Source organism: Canis aureus, chromosome 3 (assembly GCF_053574225.1).
Source record: "Canis aureus isolate CA01 chromosome 3, VMU_Caureus_v.1.0, whole genome shotgun sequence".
Taxonomy (NCBI): domain Eukaryota; kingdom Metazoa; phylum Chordata; class Mammalia; order Carnivora; family Canidae; genus Canis; species Canis aureus.
In genome coordinates this window covers 64,967,355-64,987,414 of record NC_135613.1, presented here as the reverse complement: position 1 = coordinate 64,987,414, position 20,060 = coordinate 64,967,355, and the positions used below count along the sequence as shown (strand labels likewise).

The 20,060-nt window shown below is 38.1% G+C and overlaps 1 protein-coding gene across 5 annotated transcripts in view; it reads right to left on the bottom strand.

Annotated features, from left to right (window-relative positions):
* Positions 1-20,060, bottom strand: part of ATM (ATM serine/threonine kinase) — a 116,514-nt gene that overhangs the window by 30,490 nt on the left and 65,964 nt on the right. For all 5 annotated transcript variants that reach the window (XM_077893335.1, XM_077893334.1, XM_077893336.1 and 2 more), the window contains 12 exons: positions 19,743-19,838; positions 17,206-17,377; positions 15,958-16,099; positions 14,967-15,143; positions 12,662-12,839; positions 10,748-10,835; positions 8,910-9,062; positions 6,029-6,116; positions 3,550-3,638; positions 3,348-3,450; positions 2,671-2,819; positions 1,157-1,261 (listed from right to left, as the gene is read on the bottom strand). In XM_077893335.1, the coding sequence (XP_077749461.1) occupies positions 1,157-1,261; positions 2,671-2,819; positions 3,348-3,450; positions 3,550-3,638; positions 6,029-6,116; positions 8,910-9,062; positions 10,748-10,835; positions 12,662-12,839; positions 14,967-15,143; positions 15,958-16,099; positions 17,206-17,377; positions 19,743-19,838 (1,540 nt within the window). The remainder of the gene's footprint in view (positions 1-1,156; positions 1,262-2,670; positions 2,820-3,347; positions 3,451-3,549; positions 3,639-6,028; positions 6,117-8,909; positions 9,063-10,747; positions 10,836-12,661; positions 12,840-14,966; positions 15,144-15,957; positions 16,100-17,205; positions 17,378-19,742; positions 19,839-20,060) is intronic.

Genomic DNA, 20,060 nt, shown 5'->3' with positions numbered 1-20,060 from the left:
AGGGAGAAGCAGGCTCCATGCAGGGAGCCCGATGTGGGACTTGATCCCGGGTCTCCAGGATCAGGCCCTGGGCTGAAGGCAGCGCTAAACTGCTGAGCCACCCGGGCTGCCCCAGCAACTACTGTTAAATAAAAAAGTGTCTTACATATGTTTAATAGCCTGTTACAGTTAAGTACCGTCTTGTGCATGATCTCATCTGTGCCTCATAACAAGCCTTCATATCTGTAAGTCCGACCATTAGTCACCACTTTACAAAATGAACACTAATGCTAGGAGCTCAGTGCCACACAACTACTAGAGGAGACAGGATTAAAACTGCAGGAAGCGGACAGAGGCGGGAATCAATGAGACATTCTTCAGGGTTCTGCATAAAGAGCTCAGCTTGTCCCAGTGGGAATTTTTTTTTTTTTTCTTAAAGATCTGGGGCAGCCCAAGTGGCTCAGTGGCTTAGCGCTGCCTTCAGCCCAGGGTGTGGGCTCCCTGCATGGGGCCTGCTTCTCCCTCTGCTTGTGTCTCTGCCTCTATCCCTCTCTCTGTCTCTCTCATGAATAAATAAATAAAATCTTAAAAAAAAAATAAAAGAAAGATCTGAACCATATGAACAAATAAAGGCATAACATTAAACAAAAAAAGTAACAATTTATGCAAGCACCTAACATACAAGCATGTTCCTACATCTAAAACAAAAATAGAAAGGTTTTATTGGTTCTATCTATCTATCTATCTATATTTGACAAATGTATTAAAGGATTCTCTAAATATAAAACATTGAAACACGGAGAATCCCTTTTCAAGGAAGGGAAAACAACTGTTAAGATAGGCATACCCACAGCTCCTACAAAAACATTCCTTCAGAAGATAAAACTCATTTGAGCGCTTACTTCTTAGATGTACAGCAGCTACAAAATTGTTAATCCCAGGATTTTGCCTCCCCCTTCTGTACCCCGAGAGCATGAACACTGACTGGCATGATTTATTACACAGTGAACTTGGTTTTTGAGAGGAGAATGGAAATAACAAAAAAAAACAGCCTGACCAAAGCCAACAAGTCCTTATCTCTTCATTACTAGGGCAAATCTTCACATTGAAATTATCAAGTTTTCAGAAAAGCAGCCATGAATTAAATGTTAAAATATAGTAACTCATTTTATAATACCTGGCATATCTGAGACTTTCATAAAATGTGGAGAATTCTCTATCTCTTAGAGACTGGAGAGCATTGTACAATGATTCATGGTAACTGATTCCTTCTGTTCCTTTGCTGTGAGATAATTAAAATATAAGGGGAAAAAATGGAATTATAAACAAAGAATCTTAAAATATCCACGTATAAATAGTTTCACTGAAAAAACAAAATTCGACAACTAAAATGAAAACTTCTCCATTTAAAAAAAAATGCATTTCTAGGAATTTTGTCAAGAAATACAAAGAATTTTGCAGATCATTTAAGTTATTCCGGCAGAAGAAAGTAAACTTCTCAGATATTTTGCCTGGTTCTAACTATGCTATCTTCTCATTTAATGACTCTGTGAACACCGACTGTGTGCCAGGCACCAGGCACCAGATTCCAGAGGGGAATCCATGAGTGGACAAGTCAGATAGGTCGTCCTTCTCATAGAGCTCATGCTATGGTTTGGAGAAGATGGACAATAAATAAGAAAACTATTGGACAGTAATGACGACATGTGAAGAATTAAAAGAGGAACCAGAATTCTTGGGTGGCTACTCTGGATGAGTGGTCAGCAGAAGTCTGAGATGGGACACTGTTAAACTAGAATCTGAATGAAAGAAGCCACACGCATGGCAAGCAGCAAAAAAAACAAGATATATGTAAGGCCTTGAGGTGGAAATACATTGGCCTGCAGGAAGAACACAGAGGAAGCCCACGTGCCCATAATGAAGCCAGCAGAGGGAAGGATGGGATGTGGTGATTTATAGAGGCAAGCACGAATAGGCTCCTACAGTAAAATGCTGTAAAAATATGAGAGCAAATCTCTAATTTTACAGCAATCTAATGGTCTGAAATTTGAAAGACATTTCAATTAATGAAATTTTTTCAATGAAGGCAATTCAACATATAATTAATAGGATTTCATTATTTGGTATTTTTGTCATCTATTTTGACATAAAAATTATTTTATTTTTACATAAAAGTGAACCTTTTATTGGATGAGGCGTTTGGCTTTCCACTCAGAAAAAAAATGGTGACATTACATTTAGGTTATAAACGGCATCTTCCTGTGTTCCTGTTTCTTTTACAAAAGAAAACCTTTTATCAATAAAGCAGTCTTCTGTGAACCATCCAGCCAGTAAAAGAGCAATGTGACTAACTAAAGAATCTGCAGCAGGGAGTGGGAAGGGAAAGGACTATATTTTTCTTGAATTTATAAACAAAAAGTCGCTCATGAAAATATACATTTTAGATTGCTATTTTCAAGTACATCTTGGGGGTGGGAGCGGAGGTGCCCTGGCTAAGAGGAAGGTGAAACTGAAACGTAGGCATAGTCACTGCTTACTGCTGTCCTAGTCAAGCATTCAGGCATGTCTACAGCTGACAGCATCTATAAAACATACAATACACAACCCGTTCCCCTCAGAGGGTGAGATTAAAAACAATTTCCTGTTTACAACTAGAGAAATGGTAGTAAAAAATGTCTGGGTTCTTCCTACTTGACAGAAATGCAGTGCTCCCACTGCATGTTCCTCCATGCAGCTTGGTAGTGGAGCTCCTGTAGCTCGGCACAGCACTCCTTGTTTTCATGATCTAATCCTTTTAAATAGATGGAGAGAATATGGCAGAGTCCCAAATTCTGCAAGGCCTAAGCAGTATAAAAAAAAAAAAAAAAAAGTTCAGTACTCAAAGGTAACAGAACTAGAGAAACAGCAATCAAACAGGAAAAGTAACTTTGACAACACATCACGAAAATCCCAAAACACAGTTTAGTATGTTCCCCCCAGAACACAAAGATGGAGCTCACAAGACCCTGCCACATGATGGGGGAGTGGCTAAGGATAAAGAACATCAGTCAGCAGCACAAGGATGGCCCTTGGGCCCAACTCTAGCGCAAACCATGAGAACAGTTTACATGAGACCCATCCACCCCATGGCACACTGCACAGTGAAGAATGTCTTCTGCTGTCAGCTAACAAGACTGTGACCAACAAATCTACATGATCTTTTAGGTCAATGTTCCACCCAATTCAGTTGTGTGTCCCCCTCTGGAGTTTAGCCCAATGCCTGAAAAGCAGGTAACTTGCACTCTCACCTCTAGTGTGCCCCCACTGACACGTTAAAATCATGTCAGCACTCCACTAGTAGTGCTTCTCCAGGGCAGAAAATAACTCACCTGAATTATTCCTGCCTGGCGGGTTGATGAGGAGATTGCTGTCTCAAGGTCATAGGTAACCAGGGCTTTCCCCCACATTGCTTCATGTTCGTATGTACGCAGTCTATAAAGAAAGATTTTCAAAATGCCTTTTAGTTTTACATGCACGTAACTCCTTCACAGACAGAATTACCACACCGTTATCTAGAAACACGCAATTTACCTAGTAAGGGGCTGTAACATTTTCCCTCCGCCACAGCCATACAGACTGTCTGGCTCTCCTATACTTCTGTAGATTTCTAAAAGCAGATCCTAAAAACACGGCAGCAACAAAAATGGGAGAGGAAAAATATCACTTTATGAATTTAGCAAATGGGAAATTTTATCATTACCAACATGTATCTCCTAACTCTGTTATAAAAGTAAGAGACAGTGAAAGCAAAATATAAAGTTTTGAACACAACAAACTGATTCCAGAGAACAGAATGACTGACTCCCCTGAAAAGAACTGCTCACAATTTCATGAATTTAAATAAGAAATCAATCCCAATCTATCGGACTTTTAACACATACAAAAATAATCATGTGAGTCAGAAGAGCTGGCTCAGTCAGAGGAGCATGTGACTCTTGACCTGAGGGTGATGAGTTCAAGCCCTACGATGGATATACAGATTACCTAAAAATAAAATCTTAAAAACATTAAATGAATCCCTGTCAAAATACTACAGCATTTTTTCCCAGAGCTAGAATATACAATCCTAAAATCTGTACGGATTCACAAAAGACTGAGAATTAAAAAAAAAAAAACAGTAAAAACAAAAACAAATAATACTATTAACGACTAAAACTGTACATGGGAAATGATGTCTGCAAAATCTGACTCCTGAAAACTGAATGTAGTAAAAATAAAGGTCATGAATTTTTCTTTGAAAGAAAACTCAAAATTGCATTGTATTACAATTGATAAAATGTGGTATGGATAAAGAAGTGGCTTACTGACTCAAATCTTTGTTGTAAAGTTTGCACAAAATTGATTGTTTAAAATCATCTCAGTAAAATAAAAATGAAAATAGAAAACAAGAGAAAATGGGGTTGCCTGGGGGGCTCAGTCAGTTAAGCATGCAACTCTTGGTCTCAGCTTAGGTCTTAATCTCAGGGTCATGAGTTCAAGCCCAGCATTGAGCTCCACACTGGGCATGGAGGAAAGGAAAGGAAAGGAAAAAGGAAAGGAAAGGAAAAATAAAGGAAAGGAGAGGAGAGAAGAGGAGAGGAAAGGAAAGAAAAAAATGAAAAAGCTAGAAACTTTTGCAGAGAAAACCAAACAAGAGCTTTATTAATAGTGCTTGCTCTGGGAGATACTTACTACATACAAATTTACCAATACTGGCATAATTCTATACTTCTAATTCAATTGTTTATATTCACAAACATCAAACTGAGCCCTTTGTGTTGGAACATTCAGGACCCAAGCCTCATACAGTGTCTTAACACAGGAAATACTCTAAGAACTCAGGACTATAAAAAAGCAAAAAGGGAAAAGAGAAAGGAGAATGGGACAAGCCCAGAGAGGACACACCTCACACAAGGTGTGGCTGAGGGTCTTAAATGTTCACAAAACATCAAGGAAGACGCTGGAGGGAAGGTGACCCTCTACTAGTCACCTGAAGTTCGGGAGGGTGGGGAGAGCTTTAGCAAGTGCTGCCTGAGGGAGCGTGGAAGGTCCTTCACAAAGTCTGGCTGTGAAGGGAAGGGAGGCCAGAAAGGGGGGATGGAAGAGAACACAGGGCAGAGGGAAATGACTTTGTGTTTGTCTGAAGAGGGATGATTTTATTTTGTCTTCAGGAGGCTTCACACCCAGCATGGGACATGAATTCATGACCACGAGATCGAGAGCTGCATGCTCCAGCAACCGAGTCAGTGGGCGCCCCTGAGGGGGTGATTCTCAAAGGAGTGTGGAAACCTGTGTACACACTCAGAGGAGTGCAGCGCAGTAAAGAACTAATTCTCTGAGAAAGAGTTCATAAAAATGAAACCGTCTAGTCCAGAAAGGACCATCTGGACTAAAAAGAGGAGGTATTTGGGGGAACAGACGCAGAGAGACTTCATATCTGATGGGGAAGGTGGTGGGACCTCTTCTCTCTGTCCCCTGTTTTCTTCAAAAACAAGCAGGACGAGATAAGCAGGGCTTCAGGCAAAGCAGAAGGGCTGACACAAGTCATTTCAGAGGAATGAACTGACCAGAGATTCAGTGAGGGTGGACATTCAGAGATTTACAGAAGAAGCCATCTGCCCTAAGATGTGACATGCAAGAGACAAGTAAACAAATGAATATATGATTACGAATGTTAAATGCTATAAAGAAAATCAACAGGCTACTGCGGCAGAAAAGATATGGTATAAATTTATCCCATGAGATAGGTGGTTTTACTTCCAATTTGCAGATAAAGGAACTCAAGGTTGTAAGTAATTTTGTGCAAGATTTTACAACTAAGTGGCAGAGTAAGTTAATAACTTACAACTAAGTCTGTCTGCTACTCCAAGGTCTAACCTTCAAACCATGAACTTAAGGTATATGACACTCAGTCTAAATAGTAATGTCACTTTGAAAATCAAATGACATCTCTATAATCTCAGTAACAAAATAATAATCCGAAATATAAAATAAATAGTATCACAAATAATAATGTCTCTATAATATTTACCTGTAAACTTATTCCAGTTTCTTCTTTACTTTTTTCACTCAAACTAGAAATAGCTGTATTCTGGCTTGCTTCCTCAAACGTAAGACTTCTGTTTGTAACAAGAGCACTTCTTTTAATAAGAATCTACTATTTTGAAGCTTGTTGATATATACTATAGATAGACTTGGATGGGAAAAAAAACTAACCAAGGTCACAGTTAAAACATAATGAACCATTTACTCTAAATTATACGACTTACACCTAGAATAGAAAAAAAATTGTATTACTTTCTTGAAGGAGATCAAATTTTAATGACAGTCTGATATAGGGGAAGGCCACATGGCTTCTGTTCTAAATGTTCTGACAGTGTTCTTACCTGAAGTTCAACCTCATTCATAATCACGGGCACACAAATAAAGACCACACAAGACACCACTTAACACCTGATAAACTGGCAAAAAATTAAGAAGTCTAATAATACTGTGTTGAGAAAGAAGCGCATCAGTGGGATCTACCCACACCCAAGATTATAAAACTAGTAAGTGATAGGATGAAAACTCGGATTTGTAGACTCCAAGACCTTAGCTTTAAACCATGCATTTATATAGAGGACATTCTGTCCCGTAAGTAATTTTAACTCAGAAATCATGCCTATGGACAGTTTATGACAATAATAATCCAAAGTATAAAATACATCTTATCGTGGGTAATAGTGATTCCATTATTACCTAACACCTTATTTCTGTTTGGCTCCCTTCCTTAAATGTAAGGATTTCTACTGGTCTACTTCCTCATAAACTACATTTCTGAGAAGTATGCAAATTGGTATAACCATGTTAAAAGCCAATTTGGCACAATCTTTTAGGAGGCTAAAATTTTGCATATCCTGCAACCCAGTAATTTTATACTTAAGTATATACCATCAGAAAATGAGCAAATGAACTGTAGTGTGTCCTCCCCCTAGAACGTTAAGTGGCAGTGACAAATTCATGAAGTACAGCCACACACAGCATAAATATTACAAAAATATTGAGCAGAAAAACAAGTCATAGAAAAGTACACATATAATTTGTCATAAAGCTCAAAAATAAGGAAAATAAACTCTATTTATGGGTTCATGCTCCTATGATAAAAATTCCATCCAACAAACAATGAACACAAAACACAAGGAGGGAGCACAGAGTGCGGAGTGCCAAAACAGCACGGACAACATCCAACCTTCCCATGTGGATGGGACAGTTTCCTTATTGGCAAGTTATGCAGAAAAAGTTTTCAGAGGAAAAGTGGAAAGTAGGGGGACAGTCCTGGGGGTTATGACTCTGCCAGTCCAAGTCTGTTCACCCTACAGGCAAAAAAACAAGCCGTCAGACCCGAGCTGTCACTGCCTCACGGATCAGAAGCACTAAAATGACGCTGTCAGTGAACACTTCTCAGCTAAATTTGTTTCGCAGAGTTTGGGATTTCTTTCTAAAAAATTATGGACACTAACCTGAAAATCTCATCTGTTCCCAGCAGTAAGTTAATAAATAAAACTGTAGGAAACCTAACACAGTTACTGAAGAAACCAGCATTCCCTACCCCCAATCCAGCTCATCTGTGTGCCCTTCCTTTGCCATCAGGAACCTGGGGGAAAACAACAAAACCAGACAGCAAGCCCTATTTGTCAAGGACTCATTCCTAATGTTAACCAAAATAAAATCCAGGCTCACCTGCTTATTAAACAAGCACTTTTGCAAAAATGTGCCAAATTCCATACAATCATCTATCTGTAAATTAAGGTGATTTTATTTATGCTCAAAGAAGAGCTCAGTTACTCACTCCTAAATAGTACAAAATACTATACTGTGAAACCAAGATACTGAAACACATTTAGATCATAATTACTATACAGATCCTGACTCAAATTTTAAGTCTCTAAGAAATAAGCAATAATCAATTCCTTACTCATTACACACTTAAAGAACAGAACTGTCTTCATATAAAGTCTATAATGATTGTGAACGTATCAATTACATGTTACACACAGTACCTACATATTGTAGGTTTTTGTTTTCAGTTGAAAAGCAGAAATTAAATACGAAGCCAGAGAGTTAAGAAATCAGCTCAGGTACACTAATTTATTCATATCTGGAGTAGAATTTGAATACTGCCTCCCGGTTTTCCATAGTCTAAGAACCACACTGCTTCCAGGTTAAGGATAATCCAGAGTAGAAACTTTAAGTAACAAGTAAGAGAAATGTAGCAATACTATACAACTTTGTTCTTTCAATTCTGTAATATGAATGATTTTGTAGTTGGAAAATGAGGCTAACAACAAAAATAAACAATAGGCTATGTCAAATGAGCATGATCTGAGGAAGGCAGTTGGGATAATGCAGTATTTTTACTCTAGGACAACACCTGCTTGGCTCTTATAAGAGTTCTAACTCAGAGGAAAAGCTAATTAAATTAGTAGAAACAGGGAGATAGCAAAGTAATCAAAGTGATCTAGTCACAGAAACAAATCAGTTACATTACTTTACAAACAAGTAAAATGGATCTTGAATAAGCAGGAGTATTGGTAAAATGAACTTCAGTGAAATTGGGGAATCACTGATGACAAAACTATCTTTGATCACTTATAGTAAGTTCCCGATGCTGTGGGGAATACAGAGAGAAGGGTCTCTGTCCCTCAGGAGTTGGCTATCTGAGAATTTCCACAATTCTTAAATAATAAACATCTCTGTTTTATTTCAGAGCATAATTACTTATTTCTTTTAAAATATTATCATTTCACTTTAAAAGATTTTTCTCTCTGAGATGTCTTTCAAATGAAGGACTGGGAGCAAAACAAACTATATATTTAACTGAAACAAGGTCAACATCAATTTAGAAAACCAAAGGTATGCATCCTATTCATTACCTTTTGTCTTCTTCCATGCTTTTCTTATCTGCGTAGATTTCTGCATAGAACAATGCTGTAAAGTGAGCGGCGCAGGACTGAGCTACCTTAGCAACTTCTAGATAATTCAACTCCAGCCAGAAAGCATCATCGAAAACTGTTCCTATGGAAGGTCTAAAGAAAAATGTAACATCCAGTCATTACAACTTCACTGTCAAGAGAAAAGTCTGCTGCTCTAGAACACAGTGGTATCAAGTGCTGGTTAAAAAGAAATTACATTCAAATCACCAGAACTCACATGTCCCCAGTATACAGCTCTCATGTTCTCAGACACTGTGGCTGAAGAGCCCTATTTCTGACGGTTCATGGATCACACACAATGAAAGCAATGGGGCATCAGCTCACACAAATGTGGGGCTCACTCCTGCCCTCCACCAAGGGATCCATGGGTCACAGGCCAAGAGCAGGCTACACAGAACAGCAACTGACACACAAATCTTTTTACGTAGCCAACTGAATGATAATATTGTCTCTTCTAAGACACAATTACATGTTTTTCCTATTGCAGTTCATTTTCGAAGTAAATCAAAATCTCCTGTGGTAACAGGTCAGCATTGGAAGAGGCCATACATAATATCTTTTCCAAAACCAATATTATATATGAGATGTGACAAGAGATTGGTTAAGAGCACTGGTTTTAGAAGGTACAACCTGGTTCAAATCTAGCTGGACAACCCCCCCCCCCCCCACACACACACACACACAAGCTGTATCATCTGCAGCAACTTAATTTTTCAAGCTTCAGTTTGTTCACTTGTAAAGCCCAGGGACAACACATGGCATCAACAATCGTTGCAATGATGAAATGATGCTTCTCAGGCTGATGAGTAAAGTGCTGAACTTAACCATAGCTACTGAGGAACCTGAACTTCAGAGATCACACACAGCTCCTGAGCACTGTGGCACCTGAACTTGAACCCAGGTCCTTACACCCTCTGTTCTATCCATATTCTCTCAAACTCTTCCTTGAAGCCTATTCAGAATGAGAACCGAATACCAAGAATTTTATCTTCTCCAGGGAGTGCCCACATCAACACCATTCCACCTAGATGATAAACTAAATGATTCAAGAGTGCCTCCCCACACCAAGAAAAGAGATGTTTCTAGCTACAATTAAAGCTCTTTATGGGCTTTCTCAGAAGAGGATCTGATACAGACAAGACAGTGAATCAGTAATTTTGTTTCTAACTAGAAACAAATATGCTGACAGACCTAACATTTCTTTCTTTAAGGAGGGAGTGGGATGGATAAGCGGGGTACAAACAAAAGGAATTCAGGGATTTTTCATTTTCCCCTGCCTCTCCTTCCCAGGCATTACCAACCAAGCATTACCACCCAACAGCTGCCACCAGCACCTGAGACATCAATTTCCACCTACTTGAGTTAACGGGGGACTACACTTTCTTCAGAGCTCCAGTCAACTCTGGAGCAGCAGAAACCAATCAGACCACTCAGGGTAGCAATTCCTGCACTCACTGGTAAAAATCCCATGAATAGTAACAGGAATAAGACATGATACTATAAAACTATTTATCACAATCAAGAAAATAAACACTGCCACAGTATATTGAACCATTTTGAGGACCATGATTCCTAGTAAAGAAACTTTTATCTTATGAAGTTCTTAACCAAAGAACCACCCTGAAAAGAGATTATTTCAAAATGATATAAGCATCACACAAATTAAATACAGCACCTTGCAGCAGCATCATCTAAATTAATCATGTTAAAATTCAACCAGCAGTTAACAAGCTACACTTCTAAATTCCAAACTCCCAAAGCAATATTCACTTCATTACCTCTTCTGTCTCCTCATGTAGTCCACGACAGCCAGCATTGTTCTTTGTGATTTTTTATCCACACAGGATCGGAAAAAGTGCTCTGACTCTGACAAAGAAAGATAGCTCCCCTCAGTCCCAGACAGACTTGCTTATACACATTCTTCCCTGTGTGTCTGTCTCCCTCTATGCTATAAGCTTCTGGAAGGCAGTAACCTGGCACAAAATTGGTTCCTAATAAATATGAATAAATAAGTAGAATTTAATGGCATTTCTTATTCTTTTAGAATAAACTACTAAGCTTAATAAAACCTGAGAATTTAATTACAATTTGTATTTTATTTCTGAAGGGGACTAATTTACCAATTCAGTACATATTTATCAAGGATCTTTATTTATTTTTTAAGATTTTATTTATTTAAGAGACAGAGACAGCGAGGGAGTGCAAAAGTGAAGGGCAGAGGCAGAGAGAGGGAGAGGGACAGGGAGAAGGAGAGGGAGAGAGAAGGGAGGGAGAGGGAGAGTCAGCCCAGCACCTCCCCGCTGGGCAGGGATCATGATCTGAGCCGAAGGCAGACACTTCACTGACTGAGCCACCTGGGTGCCCCTCGAGGATCTTTTATGTACTCACTGCTCGGGATCACCCCTGAATAAGACAGACCACTGCTGTGCACACAAACTCACTGACTACATCATGTGATCGTGTGATCGCAACCTACACCAAAGTGACAAGAACCACATTCAAGATTCAGAAGAGCAATTTAGTGGCAGCAAAACAGCACACAAATCCATATTTGTCTTAGAACTGTACTGGTCTCAAGTACACTAAGTGAATCTGTACCTGGCTTTATGTTTGCACATAAAATATGCCAATGATACATATGAAAGACAGTAAGTTAACATTATAGATTTGTGAATTTTTTTCTTTAATTTTTGGTTTGAAAAACTGACCCAAGATGAGCCCTCAGGTATGCATATATGTATTATGTGAATACAATGTTCCTGCTCCTGGTGGAAGTTCTGCAATAGACTCTTCCCATGGAAAACATTTATTTTGAAGCTCAGTTTATATAAGTAAATAAAATATAATCTAATCTATTTGGGGTTTTTTTTGTTGTTTTTTATTTTTATTTTTATTTTTGCTAGTGTGGTTTGTTTTTTTTAATTTTATTTATTTATTCATGAGAGACACAGAGATAGAGAGAGACAGAGACACAGGCAGAGGGAGAAGCAGGCTCCACAAAGGGAGCCTGATGTGGGACTTGACCTCAGGTCTCCAGGATCACCCCCTGGGCCGAAGGTGGCACTAAACCACTGAGCTACCCAGGCTGCCCTGTCTAAAGGTTCTTTCTCCACTGCTAGAAGGTAGGGGGTCCCCTTCCTTCTGTGGTGCTAGTGCTGAGCACAAGGCCTGATATACACCAAATGCTCAGTGCATTGCTCTGTTATTAGAAGCCAAAATTCACTGAGGCATCACTATGTGTCAAGAATCATCCTGTGGGCTTTCCATATGTTATCTCCCTGAACATTGGCTACGACTTTCTTTCTTTCTTTTTTTTTTTTAAAGAGATTTTATTTACTTATTCATGAGAGACACACAGAGAGAGAGAGAGAGAGAGAGAGAGAGAGAGGCAGAGACACAGGCAGGGGGAGAAGCAGGCTCCATGCAGGGAGCCTGATGTGGGACTCGATCCCAGGTCTCCAGGATCAGGCCCTGGGCTGAAGGTGGCGCTAAACTGCTGAGCCACCCAGGCTGCCCTGGCTACGACTTTCATCTCCATTCTACAGATGATGAGAAAATAAATATTGAGACGTTATGGAGTTAAGATAATAAAGCATCCTTAAGGGATTCAAACAAATCTTTCTCTATAACTGAAACATTAACAGTATAAATGCATTAACAGTATAAATGTTAAATGAAATTTAACAGAATACCAGAATCCAAATTTGCAGGGGTTGTGGATCGGCTCGTTGGTGAGGAGTGTCTGAAACAATTAGTGAAGAATCCCTGAATCTGTGTAGAAAGCAGGTTTCTCCAGGACTCATTTGTATCTTGCAGTAAAATATCATGAATCAAGTATGGAAGCACAGTCTGACAAAAGTCAGCTTTCACCTAAGAACACAGAGAGACACACTGAGCAGATAGTCTGAGGGAAAATAATATATCTCACTTAACATTTTCATTCCCCATTACTGGCACATTAGACTTAAAGAAAAACGACAGAGGGCAGTCCCGGTGGTGCAGCGGTTTAGCACCGCCTGCAGGCTGGGGTGTGATCCTGGAAACCCGGGATCGAGTCCCACATCGGGCTCCCTGCATGGAGCCTGCTTCTCCCTCTGCCTGTGTCTCTGCCTCTCTGCCTGCCTCTCTCTCTCTGCCTCTGAATAAATTAAAAAAAAAAAAAAAAAAAAAGACAGATGAATCTGCCAGGAACTCCATGTATCTTGTACCAGGCAGCACTTAAGAAAAATCAAAGAAATCCAGAGTATCGATGTCAAACACATTAGTTACATGACACCTGTTCATTTCCAATCTAGGTCATCTGCATATAATGAAACAGGATAAAGCTTACAAATGCAATTATCACATCACTACTGCAAATAAAATTTCATAGTTGAAAAGTGTTGCTAATAACACACAGTTTTCTAAATCACTACAAAGGAAAATGGGAATCAAAGTTTAAGAGAAAAGCTGAAAATCTGATCTTGGTGTGCATTTTCTATACTCAGTGAAAAACTACAAATAGTCAGGTTAAAGTGTTTAATAAACCAATTTCTGCGTATATAATTTGGGTACTTATTTGTGATATACTCCACAGTGTAGAAAGTACTTTAATACTTGTGGTATATGAAAATAGTCCTCAATCTTATTTTTGTCAAGGTGTCCTCTTTATATATTCATGACACGCCACACTCACAGAACAGATGACAGATTACCAAATGTACACTTTTTTCTTTTCTTCTTAGCACAAGTACAATGTAGAAATAATGCTGACAGTGTGATAATTTATTCACTGCTAACATTTCTGTAGAAGCAAGGACTGCTTTATAAACTGCTTTCAATCAGGGCACTTTATCAAAATACTTTCTCTAAATTTTTTTTATTTCAAGGTTTTACTTAAACTCTAGTTAGCTAACATATATGGTAAAATTGGTTTCAGGAGACTTCAGTGATTCCTCACTTACAGACAACACTTGGTGTTCACCACAAGTGTCCTCAATGCCCATCCCATACCCAACTCTATCAACCTTCAGTCTGTTCTCCATTAAGAGCCTCTTGTGGTTTATTTTCCTCTCTCTTTTCTACCCCCCTTCCCCTACATTCCCTATTTTGTTTCTTGAATTCCACATATGAATTTAATCATATGGTATTTGTCTCTCTGACAGTATTATTTCACTTAGTATCATACCCTCTAGTTCTATCCACGTCACCAGTTACTTTTAATTGAACTAGTCAGATACTTTGTTTTCACACTGTCATTAAATCGTGTTTGATGGTACTATATAAACTATGTTAGCATTAAAGTCTTAGAGCATTTTTATATTATACTGTTTTGGATGGCATAGTTGATAAAAGTATACCAATTCTGTGTTTGATTTGGTACAGACCTTTACCTCTACTGAAATAAACTGTATTGTACCTTCAAAAATTAAAAAGCAGGGGTGTCTGGGAGGCACATTCAGTTAAATGTCTGCCCTTCCTGTGGAGGAAGAGAAATAAACTGTTCGCTTGCTCACACACTCTCTATTAAGTAAATCTTTAAAACAAATAAATAAATAATAGATAAAAATAAAAAAGTAATGTTAACTGCTCTTTTTTCTTATTTAATAATGTATACGAGGGAAAGTAAATGACAATGACTTTTTTTAAAAAATTAAGCTTAGAAAAAGAGAGCAGACTTTTGGTTAAAATAAGTAATTTACAATCATTAGTAACAAATTATTCAAGGCACCCTTTAGAGCTCATCCAGTATGCAGTTACCCCACAGCTGAAACCGACTGCACAAAGTTCTAACTAAACAGAGGTCTCCCTGGGCCCCATTTGATGGACTCCCAATAGCCAAGCGCAGGTGATGTTTCCTGAAGATGTGCCCTACCATAGCACTCTTTTCAGAAAGACAAGCAGAAACATGTGCATGGAAGCCAAAGGGAATGGGACAACCAAAGACTATTAAGAGAAGGGTCAAATATAAAAAGGACAGATAGAAAGGGAGTAAGGCAGACTAATTAATCTTCTTACTTCACACATTGGCTTTAATAATTGAAGAATTTCACTTTTTGTGCCTCCACTATCCAAAAAAGCACAAGTCAGCCTTTTAATCCAAATATCATGATTTTCACTTTGGGGAATCCACAGGCTTGTATCATCCAGGCCTTCTAAAGGACTTTCTTTATCCAGTCTGGGTACTTCTAAAAACTAGAAAGAAAATAGTCAAATCATGTAAGTAAGGTAATTAGAAATACATTTTATCTTTCCTATACAGAACAAATATCTAGGTATAAAATCTGTTTCCAAGCCAAACTAAATATAGTCAAAAATTAATCTGGAGGCAATGAGTAACATAAAATACATCTATGTTTATATGGAAGGCCATGTGGTATGATTAAAAAATTACTGGTCTACACACCAGGATACTTGAGTCCACTCTTAGCTCATTGCAACACAAACTCTGCCTCACTGGTCTCATGGACAAAACCAGCTCAAGTCTACCACAGAGGACTGATTTCAAAATGTTACAATTACAGTGTTTTACAGATTGTATTACTGATCTTATTAATAATTTTTATTACCAGTAACTTCACTAAGACCAAAATTATATTTATGATATATTTAAAAGACTATTACAATGATGGGTTTATGTCCTAAAGTTAATTTGGTGAAAATTCTGTTTATCTCCTACTTGCTTTATGAAAAGAAAATATGAAAGAGGAATGTTTAGACTAAAAGAAAAGCAGAGTTCCTAAATATCCTTCAGAATACTCTCGGTCAAATGCTGTAGGATATTAACGTGGAAAAAGGGAGAAACCTAGAGGTCATCTTATATCTCACTAAAGGACTGTGATACTTTAACTTTCTATAGACATATACACTTGCTTGTTGCACAAAACCTACAAACCACACCTAACATCAATGGATTTCATAGGATTGATGTAAAAGCTTTCTACTCCCACAACAAACAGAAATTTCCAGATACAGTGGGTATTCAATAAACATTTATTATTTGAGAGACCTTTTTCCTCGATGTTCTAAAAGGCTGTAGATAGATCAGCATGGGGTCAGTCGTCGTCTTATAAATCTCCCAGAAACTATGTCCAGTCTTTGTGGCTAAAATGCTCTTCAAACAGGTAACAGCAGCTGATCGTACTTTGACACTGAAAAATATATAATTCAGATGCCTATAAAGTATTTCAACTATTGATGAATGTGAAGTAACCTCCAATAAAAAATTTAAATCTAAAATTTTAAATTTATATTATAGTTGAACCTTGAACAACTTAGGAGCACTGATCCCCACACAGTCAAAATCTGCATATAAATCATGACTCCCCCAAAACTTTACCACTAATAGCCTGCTGTCGACAAGAAGACATATAGATAACATAGTCAATTAACATATTTATATGTGTTATACATTGTATTTTTACAACAAAATAAGGTACAGAAAAGAGAATGTTCTGAAGAATATCATAAGGGAGAGAAATACATTTACGGTACCATATTGTGTGTGTTTGTGTGTGTGTGTGTGTGTGTGTGTGTGTATAAAATCCACATAGAAGTGGACCCAAACAGTTCAAACTTGTGTCATTCAACTGCAAACTGTAAAGGTCAACTATGTCAGGCAGTTTTTACATTAGAAAATTTTACATCTATAAATAAAAATTCTATAGCATCAAAGCCAAAATTATCAAAGAATTTGTACTATTCCTTCAGTAAACCTGAGTTAGTAATCACTGCAGGAGTGGGGGGCACAGAAAGCAAATGTAATCTCATAGCCACCAAGCAGGAATCAGGACAGAATCTGCTGCAATTTTGTTCAGCATAAAGAAAATCAATGGGCAAAAGAAAAACCCTGTCTGATTGGCTTAAGATTTTTGGAGTTAAGAAGCTGCTTCTCTAGGACTTATTTTAAGAGGATAGAAATACTTTCAATGAGAGAGTAGTGCCTTTGATTTCGACAAGTGCCCAAAACATCCTCTTTTGCAATTCTATTTTAATGTTCTGTATAGAACTTCCTGAAAATTTTCTTATTGTGTGTTTAGTCTACTCTCATTAGAATTTAACATGGGTCCTGTCTGATATGCTCATCAGTGAATCCAGTGCCTGGCACATAGTAGGGCTTCAGAGATTAAAAGAAAAGTATGGTCACTTAAAGGAGAATGCTTTAGTTTCAGGACATGTTATTTATGTAAAGTATCAATCTCCTTATATGTCAGACGAAGTAGGTGCCATCAGATATTCAGTGTTATTAAATACTCACCAATCTTCTACCAGTGTGTTATTCAGGTAGGTCAATGTGATGAAGGTCCACTGAAGTTCTTTATCTTCAAATAACTCAGAGGCCTTAATAGAAGATATATCTCTGCTATGCTGTATGGCTATCGTAGAGAAATCTACAGGACCCACTTCTCCCAGGCAGCTTCCAACAGCCTCTATATTTAGAAATTCCTTTTCAGTACAGTTGTAGCTAAAAGATCTCCCATTAAACAAATTTTCTATTTTCAAAAATATGTTTTGTCATCCTTCAAAATTTAAGTGGTTTCTTTCTTTTTTTTTTTTTAAGATTTTATTTATTTATTCATGAGAGACAGAGAGAGAGAGAGAGAAAGAGAGAGAGAGGCAGAGACACAGGCAGAGGGAGAAGCAGGCTCCATGCAGGGAACCCGATGTGGGACTTGATCCTGGGTCTCCAGGATCACGCCCTGGGCCGAAGGCAGGCGCTAAAACCACTGAGCCACCCAGGCATCCTGATTTAAGTGGTTTCTCAAAGATTGTGAATAGATTAAGGGTATTGTATCAGTGGGCCAAAGATATTTTCCCATATAAAATCCTATCCAGGAGAGAGAAATTAGTAACAGAAAGTAGACAGTAAGGATGAAAGTCTAAACACAGCTACTATACGAAAGTATCAACAGATGGTAAAACTGTTAAAACATTTTTGAGGTATTATATATACAAAGTACACAAATCTTAAACACTCAGTTCAGTGAAAACTGACACACACATTCTCTTCCACCTATGTTATCAGCACGCAGAGGATGACAGAGCAGCTCCTGCGTGCCTGAGAACTCCCTCACACTCTTTCCCAGCCGTGAGGGGATTTACTACAACACACAAACACATTTTCCGACAGCTGTCCTTTCAAAAGGTGCAGCCCTAGCTCCTCCTGCCTTGAGTATGGCATGTACTTGCTGACATGCTTCTAACACAGTGTGCAAGTCTTTCACTTCCTTGATTAAATTTATCTCCAAGTACTGGATTCCTTTGGATGCTATTATAAACAGAACTGTAAATGGAATAAAACTTTCTTTTTAGATGTTCACTGCTGGTGTACAGAAACACAACTAAATTTTGCATATGGATCCTATATCCTGCAGTTGTGCTAAGGTCATTTATTAGCTTTATTACAGTCAATTTCTTGTAGGGTCTCTGGGATTTTCTAGATATGGGATTGTGTCATCTGTGGAGAGAAACAGTTCTACTTCTTCCTTTCCAATCTGGATGCTTCTTCTTTTCTTCTTGTTCCACTCCTCTGGCTAGAACCTCCTGTATAACTTGGGCCACCACTGGGAAAAGTGGGCAACCCTGTTTCCTTCCTGACCTGGGAGTGAAAGCTTTTAGTCTTTCACCACTAAGAATGATGTACCACCAAACTAAAATCTTCTGTTATACAGGAAAGCCACTCAGGACTCCTGGAGCAAATCAGGTCTGTCCCTGGAAACAGCACCACTACAGACAGGACACGTCTGAGTTCCCTGATCAAACGAAACTTCCAGGGTCTGGTAAAGGCTCTGTTTCTCAGTCTGAGGGCTAGCTAGATGCACAGGTACTTTCTGATTATGAAAAACTTCCGAGTTAGATACTATTATCTGTATCCTTTTCTGTATGTAAGGTATATTTCAGTTACAATAACTTATAAATAAAAAAATGTCCTAGATACTAGGCTCCCAGTGAAAAGACAAGATAGACTCCATTGAAAGAAAGTAGAATCTGTGAAAGACCTCTTATTCCTCCAATTTTCCTTATTTGAAACAATGCTGCCATAACAACCTCAAGCTGACTTCAATCAGTATTTCCATCCTGTGATCACTTAGCCTAAACACATCTTCTAAATAGGACGTATGGTGGCCATTTATCTTACACTAGGACACCCCTCAAATGGTGGCAGGAAAGGGTTTGGATGTGGCTTTAATGTCTGAGTTTAATTCACCCAGCCCTCCAAATCCTCATGCTTACTACGTCCTACAAAAAAGATGAAGCACCAGTCAGTTATATTTACAAAATATAGTACAAATCAATTTATTTGCAACATAACACTACAAATATTTATTTCTGACTTTCTTAAAAACATAAAAGTATTTTTAAATGAACAGTTAGGGGGACGCCTGGTTGGCTCAGTGGTTGAGTGTCTGCCTTTGGCTCAAGGCATGATCCTGGATTCCCAAGATCGAATTCCGCATCAGGCTCCTTGCATGGAGCCTGCTTCTCCTCCCTCTACCTGTATCTCTGCCTCTCTTTCTGTGTCTCTCATGAGTAAATAAATAAAATCTTTAAAAAAACAAATTACTGAACAGTTATGTACACACATAAATCATTAACTTTTCACTTTATGCAAATGTTTAAGGAAGGAAAATATAAAAGGAGGGTTGCTTAGGGACACTTGAAATAAACAGAAATATAACTCAACTAGCATTTCACATTTCCCTATTATTCCAAATGACAAACTTTTACTGATTTTGAAAACAGAGATGACCAATGAAACACAAAAACTCATATTCATTTAGCCAAAGAGCTTACCTAATACTTCTCTTTCACCAGTGTGGTTCACTGCCATCTTGCATAACTGCAACAAGCTGACAATGAGCTTCACCATTATGCCATCCTGCGGGTTATCTACGAACAGTTTTGAAAAAATTAGTTTCAACCACGATGGAGAAATTGCATTTCTTTACAATATGTTTTATATTAAATTATCTGACTAGAAAATTTTCATTCACTTTTTCTAAAAAACAAAGTTTTAAATCATGAGCAGGTCAAAAAAAAGTGAGTGTACTTGAACTACCTTATAAAACAGAACCATGTAAAAGTGATCAGCAGTATTTGGCAGACAGAGAA